The following is a 16,720-nucleotide window of genomic DNA, read 5'->3' as shown; positions in this document are numbered from 1 at the left end:
CGATGTGGGGTGTCCCCCAGCTCAGGTTGCCTGCTGAGAAGCAAAGAAGGAGGAATCAAGAGCTTGTGTAGAACAGAGTCAGGGGCCTTCACAGAGGAAAACCACCACTTCTTCCCAGAGGAGAAGGATGATGTGCCAAAAGAGATCTATAACTAATTGCTGCTTGATATTTTATTCATCTTTTTACATTCATTTTCCATCTCCCTCACTCAGTTTTAAGTTCCCTGGTCATAGAATTCATGCTTCACCCTTCATTCCTTTTAAGCAAACCATGTAGAAAGTGATTATGGCCAGGGACTCAGGAGCCAAATTGCCTGGGCTCAAATCCCAGCTCTACCATTGGCTTCCTAGCTGCGTGACCTTGGGAAACCTGCTTTGTTTCTCTGTGCCCCAGTTTTTCCATCTGCAAAGTGTAAGTACCACCAACTTCTCAGATTGCTGTGAAGATGAAACTAATTTATGTAATTCTTAGATGAGGATGCCTCCCCAAGAGTGCTCATCAACACCAGCGACTGCTATCTCTATTCTCAGCACCACACAGAACAGGTTTGAAATTTGCCTGTGCTTAAGAAGGGACTGCAACATGTTAGTGGGAACTTCAAGGCAGCTCAAAGAGATTAGTGGTAGTTCAAAGGGAATTCCATTCAAAGGGAATTGTTTTTCCCTCTACGGAGATGCACAGATTGCATTTTTATTTTTTTTGTTTACCTGGATTTTGTTTAAGGCACCAGGTCTTCCAACTTTGAGAACATGCATGTCATTCCTCTCCCCCTGGGAAATGAGCATCTTCATGTGTATGAAGAATCCAGCAAGTCATTTGGGATGAAATTCTGAGACCTTTTGATTACTGTACCTTTGCAGTGCAACTCCTTGGGGAGGAGAAAATTTTATAGTAGAGTTTCACCTTGTTTTTTTTTCTAATTACACTGGGGAAGAGTATACACTCTTGGAGCTGTGGTTTACTTTTTACGTGTTTGCTAAGCTCAGCAATGACTAAGGGCAATAGGTAGTTATTCAAATTTGTCTCAAGTAGGTAACATAATAAATGGAAAGAGAGATGCAATGAGGCATCAGCACTAAATACGCAGAGAGTGCAAAATATTCCTGTTGGAAGCACCTTACCATGTCCTTCTCTGCCAACGCGCAGCCCTCCAAACTGTCCGATCTGACGCAGCACCTCATCTAACACTTACTTAGTTGTCTGTGATTTACTTTACTGGTCAAATCTAGGAGGGTGAGAAGTGGTGGCCTCAAACGCCCTTCGGTTAAATTTGAAAGAAATTATTATTATGCTCAGGGAAAACTTATCCATTTTGCATCAGAACTAAAGGTCCTTTTCTGATGTGGCATCCACAAGACACAGTCTGTGAGATGTAAGGGAAATTCACACTGGATAAATTACGGACGGAATGTGAATTTCGTAAGAAGCGATGCACATGTTTTTCCTCCCAAAGTGACCCTTTTTTCAAAATGCAAAAGACAATGCAACAGAGCAGCTGTGCCATTTTTCAGGGCCTGATAGTCATGAGACGGTGTTCTTCATTGAAATCGCGCTCCATGGGTCTTCCATCTCATTACGACATTCACATCTCTATTTACCTTCCACGCTGCCCCATCTAAGCCACAGCTACTTTAGTGGGGATAAAGGACACAGTAGGAAGCTCCCAGCAGCAGCCCTCTTGTTGTCTCCCCTGCCAAGGTTAGGCTGGGCTAAGCTGAGCTGGCTAGAGCTGAGCTGGCTGCAGGCTGGATTTGCTTATGGTGAGACCCCCCGGACTGAAAGGGGATCAAAAAACCTTCTCTTCCCAGGATACAGGGCCTTAGTAACCCCGTGCTCACTCACATTTACTAGCTCAATGACTTTGCCGAGTTACCTAACAGACGTGGGAGGGTCAGGGTTGCCCTTCACTGAACCCACTTCCTCTCTCTCCTGCGCTCCCAACGAGACTGCACTTCCCAGATACTTGGGCAGCGATGCACAGCTGATGGGACGCTAACAGACCAGCGTGGGCCACCAATAGGGCCAACTGCTACGAAAGATCTTGCAGATACCTCTCTCCGTGCCTTTTCCCCTCCCACCCACGTGACACATGTGAGTCTGCAATCTTGCAGGCCACATGGGGCGGGGGGAGGTGGTGCCACAGCTACGGGCAGGAAGGAGCCTGGGGCCAGATGCTCCGCAGGCAGAGGGCTGTCAGCTGACAGGTGACCTTGCCTGAGACTTTACGTAAGCAGGGAAATAGGCTTGTCACGTCTCAGAGAGTATGGGTCTTTGTATTTGTTACAGAATCTAGCATTACCTTAACTGGCAAAACTTCTCTAAGTGCCAGGGAACTGTCATTGCCCCTACCCCCTAGGGTTTAGTGAGGGCCAAGCCAACTACTGAATGTAAAAGTACTGGTATTGCGCTCAGCCTACATGAAGGGTGATGTTGCTGATGGTATGAATCACTCTCTGCCTCTTCTTGTTCATTATAGAGCAGGGACAATAAAACCTACCTTCACACTTTTGTAAGGACTGGAAGCTAAACACATGGAGACAGACGTGCACACACGAGGAAGCATGGACCCTGACACCTATTTCCCTCTCATTAAGTAACTGCTTTCATTACTACCTTTACAGAAATACAAATATTTAAAGTTTAGGAATCAATGGTTACAATTTGATTTAAAAAAAAAAAAAAGTACCCAAGATACAAAGTTAGTGGTGAAGTGACAGTGAAGTAACTTTGATTCTGAAGAACCCGTGAGTACATCTTGTAAAAGGATCATTTTCTATCTGATTGGAAAGATAAAGCGGGTAAATTTCTAAAAGAAAGTTCCAGAAAGTACAATGACTGGTTTTTAATCATGGATTGGAGACTAGTGCATTCAGAGAAAACACTGAAGTGTGAAAACAGCTATCCTCATTAGGACCTTCTGGAAAATGTGAACATTTCTCTCCCCTCTGGTCTGTAGGATTTATGTTGTCAGAGACCATAAAAGGATGGGAAAAGATTATGATTTTCCCCTTTGCAATCCACAAGATGATGAGGATAAAACCAATTAAAGTATGAGGAAATTTAGAGGGGAGACCTTAAACATGGCCAGGGAGACAAGGAAGAGCCAGATCATTCCAGAGTCCAAGAATGAGTAATGGCAAATGGGTGTGATGGTGCACATTTTCTGTCAATGCACACATACACAAAATAAAGTAAACCTAAAAAGCTAAGTACTGTTTGAGTCTCAATGAACAATTCTAGTGCTTACCTCATAACAATGTACAGATCCAATAAAAACTTTTCCAATGTCCAGCATTTCAAAGTTGAAGTGAATCTTTGGTCCCATTCCTTCCCCTCTGATTCGGAGGGGCAGACGGATCTCTCGGCCTATAAAAACAATTCAGACTTTATTACCCTGAAGGATGCTTCATTACCCCCAACACAATATGTTGCCAATGTAAGCAATCAACAGTACTGCACTGGACCCAGGGAACTCCAATTTAACCAATGCCAAGGATTTAGCTTATCTTTCAGTAACAAGAATACCGGTAGTTTTTTTATTTTCAGGAAGCAGCTTATATTCTAATTTAGGCTCATATTTTAGCAGGAAAAAAAAATTTTTAAAGTTTAACCCAGTATTAATGGTAATCTTAAGTTTCTTATTTTTTTTAAAAAAAGTAATTTCTCTAAATTAGAGAAGGGTGACCTCTGACTGATGCTTCTTAAAAAATAAGAATCACCTTAGGGCTCCAAAGGACATTGTTCTCACTGATTTCCCTAGATTTAGGAAGACCAGAGTATTAAGGGATCTGGGTCTAAGAGTCTTACCTGACCCTTATTTTGCAGACTTTCTTTCAGTAGAGGTGATACGATCCACTGAACAATATCTGTGATTGCACATGCACAGTGGACCCAGGGCACACAGAAAGCACAACCTTTAAAGTATTGATTGGTTTTGTTTCCTTTTTAAAAATGGGCATTTATTCATTTGATAATACATGGTCTTTATAAAAACATTATAAAGAAAGTGGAAAATTCTCACATAGTTCCACTACCCGAAGATCACTATTAGTATTTTCAGCAGTTTTACTATGATGTTCTCAGGTGTGGTTTGCATGTATCCTTCTTGGGCTTTGTAGCACTTCTTCAATCTATAGATGAATGCCATTCATCAGTTTTTGGAAAATGTTCAATCATTACATCTTCAAATATTGCCTAAGCTCCATTTTCCCACTTCTTTTCATCCAGATAGATAAAATTTTGCTACATCCTATTCAGCTCTGATGCTCTTTTCTATATTTTGTCTCTGTATGCTTCAGTATGGGTATTTTCTTTAGAATTATTTAATTTCCAGTTTATAAAATTTATCTCTGGCTGTACCTAATGGTCTATTCAATTCTATTAAGTTCTTAATTTGTCATTATAACTTTTCAGTTCCAGACTTCCCATTAGATTTTTTAGAGTTTCCAGGCCTCTTCTCAATCATTTTTAAAAAAGAACACTGAAAATCTTTTTGACATACACACAAAAAATATGCCAAATAGTTCTACTTTCTGGCTCTCTATGGCATTTCTATTGTTTATCTTGGTATTCTATCAGACTGTGTTGTCTCCTGATATGTGTGGTTATTTTTGACTGAGTGCTGGTCAGCGTATATAATGATGGAGTGGTCATTTGAAGCCCTGAAAAGATATTATCTTCCTCTAGCTTCTGGCTGGTGTCTAGGGAGCATTAGAATTTCCTAATCTTACCACTTTCAGCTAAGATTCTGGCAGAGAATTAATCCCTGTACCAAGTCATTTGAGTAACTAGCTTTTCAATTTTTCCAAGAAGGGTATATAGCTAGTACTATCTGGCCTAGATATAAAGGAGATGTTAATTCCTCATATACAACTGATGCCTTAGAACATTAGAGATCATCTCCTGGAATCCCAGTGAAGAAGAACTGTTGTAATCAAATTGATAACTGAAGAAGAAACCGAAGCTGAGCTTCAGGCATTGTGAGGATCGGTACATTTCCAGTCCTCACTTCCCTGGGTCCCATCCTGAAGTTTAGGAGGTTACTAGAGCCCTTTCTCCTTGGGCATCCCATGAAATCCTACGTTTCTTCCCTAACTCTACTGAACTTCATCTTCGCTGTGATATCTACCAAAAAGGTGGTATTGCTGAGGATAAAGTGACCCCCACAGTCTGATTGTCTTGGTTTCCTTCTTCTCTTGGGTCTTAGCCCTGTAATTCTCACTGTTCTGGTAGTTCTCTTTTTGCCTTCAAAAAAAGGCTTTGAAAATATTTTGCCTTGTTCTTCTACTTGTTTTTAGAGGGAGATGGGGGAGGGAAGAGAGAAACCAAATTGTCTAGCCCACCATTAATGGAAATAGAATTGCCAGAACAAAGAGATGCACATTTAACATTTTGATAGTTATGGCCATATTGCCCTCCAGAATGGGTGTAGGAATTTGTACACCAACACCAACAGTATTTAAAGATTTCTATCTCTCCATACCCTTCCTGACAGTGGGGATATTGCCATTTTTGAAAGTCTTTGATAATTTGATAGATTATCCTTAAATTTACACCATTTAAAGCTCTTTAAGCAAAAATAATATATTTGCTCTGTGTGTAACATTTTGACACTAAAAAGACTCTGATGGTCGGTTTAGTATGACAGCAACAACCAAATCATATTTCTAAATTACATTATCATCAATATAATGCCTTGTGTCACTTCATGTTCTTTTGTTGCTACTTAACTAATGCTCTCTATGCCTGTCTTTTTAGTCAGGAGTTAACTGTCTCTGTGTCCCCTCTAGTGCATGGCAACACAGTGATCATTAGGCAACTATTTCTTTGATTATAAGAAACAAGAGCAATCTTAGCAATACTCGGGACAGCTGATTCATTCAAAGAGTTCCCCCAATCCATCTGATCCCTGGAAAACAGGTCCTTCTCTGAAGATGAGGTGTTTGTGCTGACAATCATCTAAAATATAAGTAAAATTTTCAGAGACCCTCATCAACTTCCTATATTATTTTAGAGTTCTAATCTACTGGCAATGATTTGTAATCCTTGGTCAAGAGAAAAGTATTTTGACAGGGATCCAACTTTCAGAATGGCAAAGAAAGAGAATTGCAAATATATTGTGGAATAAACAGCCAGACTATTTATAACTGTCAGGCTGAAAGCTTTCCCCATCTGTTACCCTGACTGCTTTCCTTAATAATAATAACAAAAAAAAGGAGTTGTGTTATAATAAAGCAGTGAGCCAATGTTTCTTTGGGAATTATTAATTACTTCAAAGGATATTGTCTTATTTGTAGCTAGCCAGAACAGAACGGAAGTACAAGTGATAACCAGCCTTGCTTTTGCAAGAGTTAGTCTAAATTTTAAGGTTGTATTACAAATGCTACTTTCCTGCAAGATTTATAAAGCAGGGATTTGTCTTGTCTTAGCAAAAGACAGTAAGAGGGATAAAACTGAAGGAACTAGTAAGCTCTAATGACAAAGTCTTTTTTAGAAGAGCCAAATATTATTATGTTTTTTAAAATAGGTAAGTTTCCCATCTCTGGTTACAGTGTCTTGGTTTCACACAAGCAGCAGAGAGATGTACTGCAGAACCTCCTTCAACAGCCCTGAAGTCCCTGAATGAAAGAGATCACACTGCATTAAATTCCAGGAAATGTAACTAGTTCTCAGAAATTTGCCAGCTATCTTAGATGTCCAATATTATACTTGAGCTCCATTCCTATGCAGTAAGACAAGAAAGAAGGAGGAGCGTATAACTAGGGAGAGCAAGCTACCATTATTCACATATTTGGGGACTGTCTAACTGGAAAATCCTAAAGAATCTATAAACAATTTTTAAAAATTAATAAGATAGAGTTACAGTGATGGTAACTAAGTCAATATTCAAAGTCAACTGCATTTCTACATACAGCAACAATCAAAATTAATTTTTAAGACACAATTTATAATAGCAATAAAAATATAAAGTACCTCAAATAAATCTAACAATACATACTTAAAATCTTCAAGGGAAAAATCATAAAACTTTATTGAAATATATTAATAAAGATCTAAATTATGGAGAGCTAGGATATGTTCTTGAAAAGGAAGACTCAGTGTCATAAAATTGTCAATTTTCCTCCAACGGATCTATATCTGTAATTTCAATGCTCTGTTAAAACCAGCAATTGCACTACTGGGTATTTATCCTAAAGATAAAAACGTAGTGATCCAAACAGGCACGTGCACCTGAATGTTTATAGCAGCAATGTCCACAATAGCCAAACTATGGAAAGAACCTAGATGTCCATCAACAGATGAATGGATCAAGAAGATGTGGTATATATACACAATGGAATACTATGCAGCCATCAAAAGAAATGAAATCTTGCCATTTGCGACAACATGGATGGAACTAGAGCGTATCATGCTTAGCGAAATAAGTCAAGCAGAGAAAGACAACTATCATATGATCTCCCTGATATGAGGAAGTGGTGATGCAACATGGGGGCTTAAGTGGGTAGAAGAAGAATCAATGAAACAAGATGGAATTGGGAGGGAGACAAACCATAAGTGACTCTTAATCCCACAAAACAAACTGAGGGTTGCTGGGGGGAGGGGGGTTGGGGGAAGGGGGTGGGATTATGGACATTGGGGAGGGTATGTGCTTTGGTGAGTGCTGTGAAGTGTGTAAACCCGGTGATTCACAGACCTGTACCCTTGGGGATAAAAATATATGTTTATAAAAAAAAAAAATTAAAAAAAATTAAAAAAAAAATTTGGGACTGAAAACAAAACAAAACAAAACAAAACAAAATGCTGGCAGGCTGAATTTGGTGGAATTTAACAGGATGATCATAAAATTTAAATGTAAAATCAAAGGGACAATAATAAGCAAGACATTCTTTAAAAGGAAAAAACAAGAAAGACTTGCCCCTTGATATATTAAGATCTATTATAAAGCTATTGTAATTAAGATAATGTGGTATTGGGGCAAAAGGTGTAAAATGACTATGGAAACAACACAGAACTCAGAATAAATGTACACATCTATGTGAATTTACTTCATGACAGAGCAGGGGCTGAACGTCAACACAGGAAGATGGACTAGATTATATAGAGCCAAAACAACTGGGCATCCACACGGCAGCTTTGATAGACTGAATAATGGCCTCCAAAGATGGTCAGTGTCCTAATTACAGTAAATATTACCTTATATGGCAAAAGAGTGAATATTACCTTACATGGCAAAATATGTGATTAAGTTAAGAATTCTGAAATGGGGAGATTATTCACTACTGCAGCTTAAAAACGGTCTTGAATCAGGTAGTAGTAGCCTTCCAGTTTTGTTCTTGTCCAAAATTGTTTTCGCTATTCTAGACTCTTTGCATTTCTATATGAATTTGAGAATCAGCCTCTCAATATCTACACACACACACACACACACACCAGCTAGAATTTCTGTTTGGATGGCACTGAATCTATAGATAAACATGAGGAAGAAATAACATCTTAATGATATTCAATTTACTCACTTTTTAACAAGGCATAGTTCTCCATTTATTTAATTTCTCTCAGCAATGTTTTGTGATTTTCTGTATAGAGATCTTACACATCTCTTGTCAAATTTATCTTTAAGTATTTAGGATTTTTTAATGCTATTGTAAGTGATATTGCTTTTTAAAATGTCAATTTCCCATTATTCAATGTACAGAAACACAATTGATTTTCTCTACATAGATCTTGTATCCTGTAACCTTGCCACACACTTTTTGGCCTTCATTTAAGACAGATATTCTCTAACACAATTTCCACAGATTTTGATTCAATAAAACATAGATGAAACCCAAGGATCTCCATTGTTAATGATCAGCCAGAGTAAGTCTATGCAGATTTTCTGGGGATGTTTCCTCAAGAAACATGAACATTGTTAACCATGTTAACTTCTGAAACATGGCACAGTAAGCAGATTCAGTCCAATCCTCTATTTCAAATTTTTAAAAAAGCTTTATTAAAAATATGACAAATATGTAATTTTAATACTTATCCGAGCTCAAAAGGAAGAAAGGAAAATACCAGGTGACAGAAATGAGAAAAGAATTTGGAGATTTGTAAAGTTCATAAAGGTCTTATGGTCTAGTGGCTTCAGTTTTAACACCCTCACAAAAACAGGACATTTGGCCTGCAGGAATAAGGACCTGAACTTAGATCCTTGCAAAAATACAGGACCTTGGAAAGGATACCTTTTTCTGGAAAGGAAACAAGAAGAAAAATTCTATCTATTGGTCTAGGGAAGCAGTTATGAAAATTGTCATTTAGGTAGATCTCTCAATAGTGGACAGAGGTTCCTATGAGAAATGAAAGTCTCAAGTACAGATATGGAATCCAAATTTACCCTAGATGATAGGTAAAAGAGCCAGAAGCTGAGAAAGTAATAGATGGAGGATCCTGAAAAATGCTGTGAAAGAATACTTCCATGAACCAATAGCCACGTTGTCTCCATCTGATTGGGCTTCTCTAACAAAAATACCAGAGACTGGGTGGCTTAAACAACAAATATTTATTTTTCACAGTTCTGGAAGCTGAAAATTCCAAGATCAAGGTGGCAGTAGATTCAGTGTCTGGGGAGAGCCATCTTTTCACACTGTCCTCACATGGAGAAAGGAGTGAGGGAATACTCAGGGGTCTCCTTTATAAGGACACCAATCCCAATCATGAGGTCTCTGCCCTCACCACCTAATCACCCTCCAAAGGTCCCACCTCCAAAAAAACATCATACAGAGGATGAAGTTTCAACCTACGAATTTTTGGAGAACACAAATATTCAGTTCACAACATGTGCTCAAGATGGGCTTACAATGCAAACATTTCAAGCCATCTGACGAAGCAATCCAGTAAGAGGAAAGCATTTACTATAAACATGCAAATCAGCACCCCAAGAGTTGGAGATAATAGAAAACTCATAAAGAAACTGTAACACTGCATTCTTAAAATCTTTCAAGGGGCAAATAAAGAAAAAGAAACCATCATGAAGGAGAAAAAAATGAAAGTATTAAAATGATACATTACTTCTAAAACTGAAAAACCAAGTTGATGGAATTAAAAACTGAACAGATGAATACCAAAGAGTAGAAAATGCTCAAGAATTAGTCCACTGAGAGGAAGCTCTTAGAAAAATACTCAGGATATATCAAAGGGAAACAAAGAAATAAAAAATGTAATGAAGATGTTAGAAGACATAGTGAGTCCATGGGAAAGACATAATATCTGAAAGATTTTCCAGAAGAAGAAACCTGAGATTATGAGAGAAAAAAATATTGAAGCGATAATTGCTGAGAAATTCCAGGAGTGATCAAAGATGCTTGGACTGAGGAAGCAGACCAAGAACCTAAGTAGGATAAACAAAGGCAAATCCATCGCAATGAAACTACAGAATACCAAAGGATGAAGTAATTCTGGGTGTCACTCTGACACAGGAGACGGGTCACTTAAGGAAACAACAATTAGACTGCAGCAGATTTCCTACATGAACACTCTAGTCTGTTGACCATGCTACAAGCAAGCAGCCTCATGGAGAGGCCGTGGACAGGAGATCCAGGGAAGCAGAACCTGGTGAGGTCCCTGCCAACATCCACAATTAACTGCTAGACAAGTAGGTGGGTGAGCTGTAAAATGATACCAGCCTTCACCTTCTGGCCTGTCCAGCTGTCCCCAGGTAGAGCAAGGAGGAGCCGTCCTTGCGGAATCCCGACCAAACTACAGATCTATGAGCAAAAGAAACGGCTGCTGGTTGTGTTAAGCCACTAAATTTAGGGTGGTTTGTTACTCAGCAAAAGATGAACAAAGTAGCTTAAATAAATTAGGGTTTTTATTTTGCTCACACACCAAGGACATTGGGAAATGAGGCTTGGGGGGAGGGGAGGGCTTAGCGGATTAGGGCATGCTGCTGTTGCTGCTGCTGATGATGATGGATAAGGATGAAAGAATGACTATTGATTCAATAGCTTCTTTCTTTTCATGTTCCAGAACCATCCAATTGTACTTATTATAGATTTTAAATAAGTTTTAACATATGGTGGGGCCAGTCCTCCCACATTATTCTTGTTTTTCTGAATTTTCTAAGCAATTTTAGTTCATTTATTTCCTCCATAAGAACTTTGGAATCAACCTAATTTAAAAAAAAGAAAAAAAAAGGTTGATGTTACCATTGGGATTACATTATATTTACAAGAGCTGACCTATTTATGCTGTTGACTTTCCTGACCAAAAAAGCATCAACAGACCTTTCCATTTGTTCAAGTTTTCCTAAATCTGGGTATGCATACAAAGATACTTAGATATTATTCCTTGTGTTATTTTTGAAATCTTCGATAACTGAACATATAACTTAAAGTAAATAGTGTAGTTGATCAAGAAGATAATTTCTCATTCATAGGACCAAGAAACCTTATATTATTATGAGGTGGCAGTTTGATGAGTTTTGAGGAAGAAACCCTACAAATATGTAGAGCATTACTTAATTATCACTCTGAAAACTCAAAAATGTTTTCAACATTTCTCTCTCCTAAGTGCCCATTCTTTAGTTCAGTTAGGATAAAGATCAAAAGCCCTAAATTGTGCTAACAATTCAGATTCTACTTCTGATGGACAGGACGAAAATGGACACTCCAGTTTCATTTTAATTGGGTCCTGAAAGGAAGCAGGTACATCTGGCATCCTTTCCACCATGCTGCTTTTTCACATTTGACTCTGAAGCACCCACTAACGATGTTATCTAGCAATATATTTCACAGTTTAAATCAGTAAGTGTTGCTTCCTTTGAAGTTCCCATATGGTGATCCAAACCAAATATGTGCGGATTCCCGTTGAGTTTTTTTTTCTTAAAGGTAATCTTCATGATTAGATTAGGAATTTCCACATTACATTGGAAAGTCAAGACAGATAGGAAGTAGTTTCAAGCCACAGCTTGTGGACCATCAGCAAGTCTTTATATCTAACATAGTTTACCTACTTCTAAGAAAATTTGAAAATTTCAATGAAGAAAAAATTTCAGTTTCAGGTGAGCCTGAAAGATTATAGTGATGTTATATTACCTGGGTTCAGATATAAGCAGGTCCCTCCCTTGCTTAGAGCATTTCCATGTCTCCCGACTACAGTCAGGAGCAATTCCAAGGTTCTTAGTGCAGCAGTCAAGGGCAGCCTTCCTTGAGCTACTTACTCCTCAAGCCTCCAGCCCCATCTCCTGCCCCCACCTCTCCCAGCCCAGTCTCTGTCTCTCCCGCAGCCACATGCTAAGAATTTGCAATTCTTTGCCATTTCAGGCTCTTGCCATGTACTTGCACAAAGGGTTCCCAGCCCCATATCATTTTTTTCCTGGACTAATGAATACTTCAAAGGGTCACTTTCACTGGGGACCCTTCCCTGAAAACCCCAGACCGGGCTGTGTGCCTCGTACCCTCTCCTATTACACACTCATTCCCTGGACAGCACTGCAATGTAAGTGTTGGTTTACTTGTCAGTTTCCTCCCTCATTGCTAAGCTTACTGAGGACAAGGAATCTGGTTTTGTACATCTTTGTACTCATGATCCCTAGATATAAAAGCTTGCAAAAGAAAAAAAAAGTTGCAGCTGGAGATGTGGGTTACATTTCATGTGTGTCAAGAGGCTTCCTTCAAGACCAATGACAAGGGCCTTCCCGCTACTTCCTGTCTCTGAATGTGTATTTCCAGGATAGAATACTACACAGCATTGAAAGTGAAATACAACCAGGGCTACAAGCAACAACATGGATAAGATGTGCAGACTGATTCCAAATGTGCAGACTGATGCGTATGTTTCCAAAACAGGTAGTACCAAATTTCATTATTTATGTGCACATTCTTTGGGGTAAAAACTATAAATGGAAGCAATGAAATAATGACCATAAAGGACAGAATGGTGATTATCCCAGGGGGAGTTTAGGGTGAGGGGAGTGTCACTGGGAAGGACCCACAGGGAGCTTCTTGGAACTGGAAATATTCTATTCTGGATCTTGGTAGCAGCTACATAATATTTGTCTTGTAATGACAATACATATGTATGTGTATTAGTTCCCTGTTGCTGCTGAGACAGATCACCATGAACAAAGGATTCCTATATGATCATGAAAGAGAACGACTCTTTTTCTTTAGTGTTAATGGAATAATATGCAAGAATTATGCTTAATGCATAAGTTTATTATCTTAAAAAATATAGGGTGAGCCTGGTGATGGGTATTAAGGAGGGCACAGGTTGCATGGAGCTCTGGGTGTTACACACAATCAATGAATCATGGAATGCTGCATCAAAAACTAATGATGTATTATGTGGTGACTAATGTAACACAATAAAAAAATAGAGAGAGAGAGGTCAGAAATCTAAGTTGGGTCTCCCTGGACTAAAATCCAAGTGTGGTCAGAGCTGTGTTTCCTTCAGGAGGCTCCAGGGGAAAATCCATTTTCTTGCCTTTTCCAGCTTTTCTCCAGCCCTTGGCCCTTTATCTTTAAAGCCAGAAATGGCTGGTTGACCCTTTCTCGTATCACATCATTGTGACACTGAGACTGATAATACTGCCTCCCTCTTTGACATTTAAGGACCCTTGTGATTATCAACTGAGCCACTAACATAATACAGATTAATTTTCCTATGTTAAGGACAGCTCATTAGTAACCTAAATTCCATTTTCTGCCCTAATTTCTCTTTGTCAGGTAATGTAACACAAACACAGCAACATATTCATTGGTTCTGGGGATTAGGCACAGGCATCTTGGGGAACTGTTACTCTACCCACCACAGTATATTTTGTGCACATTTGTGGATCTATGTCCTATTTCCTATATGACCATGAAAGAGAATGACTCTTTTTCTTTAGTGTTAATGGAATAGTCTGCAAGAAATATTTAAAAAGCAGTGTCAGAATCACTGTGTAAAATATGCTATCGTTTATGTAATAAAGGCACAAGGGGGAAGCATAGTTGTACGTATTTGCTTCTATATGCTCAAAGTGCGTTAAAAAACAAAAGCAAAGCAAAACAAAACAAGGGAAAGGGCTTTTTCTATCTGCCTAAGAAGCATTTCTCAGTGACCTAAAACCAGGAGGTTTTACCAGCTCTTTGAAGATAATACTAAGGAATCATCACCAGCCCTTGAAAAGATACAGAATTACATGGAATTTACAAGGAAGATAATATGGAATTACAATGTAAACAAAACCCTTCTCTGGCAATCATGTCTTTTAATAAACCACTAACAAAATAAAGAAGAATGTCATGCAGATGGAAAATTATACTATTCAGTTTATCCAGGATGTGAATTCTGTGGCAGAATTCAGAATTGCAAACACAACAATAGATGAATACAACTAGTTATATAATGTTTGGGAACCTCCTGGAGAGCAGCCAACCCCCTGGAACATGGCCAAGCACGACATCCCGGGGGAGTCAGAGCTGGGAGGGAGGTCCCACCACCTGTGGCATGGGGGACACTGGAGCATTTCCAGCCTCTGCCTGAACACTGCTGTACCAACATTTCCTCCAGACCCATTAAGAATCTGGGATAAAGGATGCTGGCTTGAAGTGTGGAAACAGATTTATGTCAATCCTGAAACTCCTCGTCCATCCTGCATTCATTCTGGGGCCATCTTGAGAATCTTGCATTCATGGACAAGGGAAAGACCAAGATCAAAGACAAGATCAAATTAGGATTCATTCATTCATTCATTCATTTTTTTCATGTAATTGCTCATTCATTTAATCAATGTTTACTGAGGGCTTTATATTCCCAGTGCTAACAGCATTAGACACAGAGTATAGTTTCAATACATACGTTTTTTAAAGCAGCAAAATCATACTATTCTGCTTAGACATAAACACATAGGCAGTGAACTTATACAAACAAAAATAACTATCCTAAAAAGCAAAGTGGTGGTTACTTGCAGGGAAGATGAGGGGAACATCGTCAGGAAGGGACACAATACTTGGAAGAGGAGGAGGGCAGCAGAGTCTTGACTTAGGCAGCCAGCCCATCCTTCTGCATTGTTCTTGCGCTGCCTGGCCCCTCGATACACAGAGAAAAGGGACTATGTAGATGCAGACTAAAAAGATGCTAGGTAGAGCAGAACAGTGGGATTTTTACACTTGAAGCTGCTAGCGATCATGTACTCCTGCTGCTCTCTCACCACTTACTATTTTATCATTAAAATAACCACCACAGCTGTACATCCTGGGAGACCTGCATGTTACACAGGAGGGGTAAGAAGCACTAACCACTCTGAAAATTGAACCCGTTTTCTCATTCTTATACACAAAGGACAATCATGGACCAGAAAGCACTAGAAGGATCCCTATGACTGCATGGTACTTTCTACCTGAATTTTCTGACAAATAAATGTTTCTCTTGGCACCCTTATCTAATAGCATTAAATGGCATTTAATGTCATATATTACTCATGTTTGATTAAAATCTGGTTCTTTGAGAACAGATGATCAATCCTGTAGGTCTAATACAAGACTGTTAAGAGTTTCAGAAGAATAAAACGAAAAATAATGGAGGAAAGTACATTAAAAAAAAATACAATTTCCCAGAACTGAAGTAACACATGAGGAAGCAGACTCTAATGGCCCACAGAAAGCTGAGGAGGATAAATTATAAAACTCGCTCTTGGATATGGCTTCATGGCATTTCAGACCTCAAGTACAAAAAGAAAACTCTAGAAAACACTGAGACAGAAATAACAGGCCAACCACCAAGGAATGTGAATTAGGTGACTTCAGACTTCTGGACTTATACCATAAAGTTGGCACAATGTCTTCAACCTTCTGAGGAGAGATTACTTTGAACCTAGAAATATCAGCCAGGCTATCAAGTGAATATGGAGGGTGAGACATTAACAGGCATTCAAGGATCAAAGTTTCCCTCCTATAGACCCTTTCTGAGGAATCTACTCTAGCAAAGTGAGAGTAAAAAGTTATAATGGAACACACATAGAAACTTTAAAAATTCCTGAGTAACAAATGTGTAGGAGGTGGTCGATCTGATTTAGAATGAGAAGCTGGTAGGCTCTGAGAAAAAATGTCTTCAAGGAAAAGAAGAGCACACATTCTACAATTAGACGAGAGTGAAGAAATGAAAAATTAGAAATATTGGTCAGGGCGGGGGGAACCCAAAACCTGCATGGAAGAGTCGATTCAATGATGGAGTAAGATAAAATGGAGCATAATGGTGGAAACTGCTGGACAACGAAGAAAGAGAAACTACTTGACACAGACAGACCTTAGGGGAATTCTTTGAGCGGTTAACATCCACCCACAGAGGTCAGAACATTCAACCAAAGGAGAGCAAAATGTAATCCTGGAAATAAATTGAGCCCTTCAGTGTATAAAATTCATGTAGACAAAACAGAGACCTTAAATATGGTCTAACATGAAAGTAAAACAAATGACAGAAGGTAAGAGGGAGAAACAGGGTGGAATGGCAGAGGGCAGGTAAGGGGTCCCAATGCTCTGACTCGTCAAGAAATACTGTAGAGTTGGTGGAACAAATATACAGTTTTAAGTATATTATTTAAGACTATAAATAAAACTCATAAAATAAAATATAATAAAAATAACTGGGTTGCCAGGGGCTGAGATAGGGGAATGGGACTGCATGCAAAGTGGCATGAGGAAACATTATGGTATGATGGAGATATTCTGTCTCTTTATTTTGGTGCCATTACATGAA

General features: G+C 38.9%; 1 protein-coding gene across 5 annotated transcripts in view; it reads right to left on the bottom strand.

The window, feature by feature from the left end:
• Window positions 1–16,720, bottom strand: part of HYDIN (HYDIN axonemal central pair apparatus protein) — a 379,729-nt gene that overhangs the window by 208,376 nt on the left and 154,633 nt on the right. For all 5 annotated transcript variants that reach the window (XM_032326077.1, XM_032326076.1, XM_032326075.1 and 2 more), the window contains one exon: window positions 3,249–3,367. In XM_032326077.1, the coding sequence (XP_032181968.1) occupies window positions 3,249–3,367 (119 nt within the window). The remainder of the gene's footprint in view (window positions 1–3,248; window positions 3,368–16,720) is intronic.

This window comes from Mustela erminea, chromosome 19, assembly GCF_009829155.1.
Source record: "Mustela erminea isolate mMusErm1 chromosome 19, mMusErm1.Pri, whole genome shotgun sequence".
NCBI classification, from domain to species: domain Eukaryota; kingdom Metazoa; phylum Chordata; class Mammalia; order Carnivora; family Mustelidae; genus Mustela; species Mustela erminea.
The sequence above is the reverse complement of the archived record's forward strand: the minus strand, read 5'-3'. Positions and strand labels throughout refer to the sequence as shown.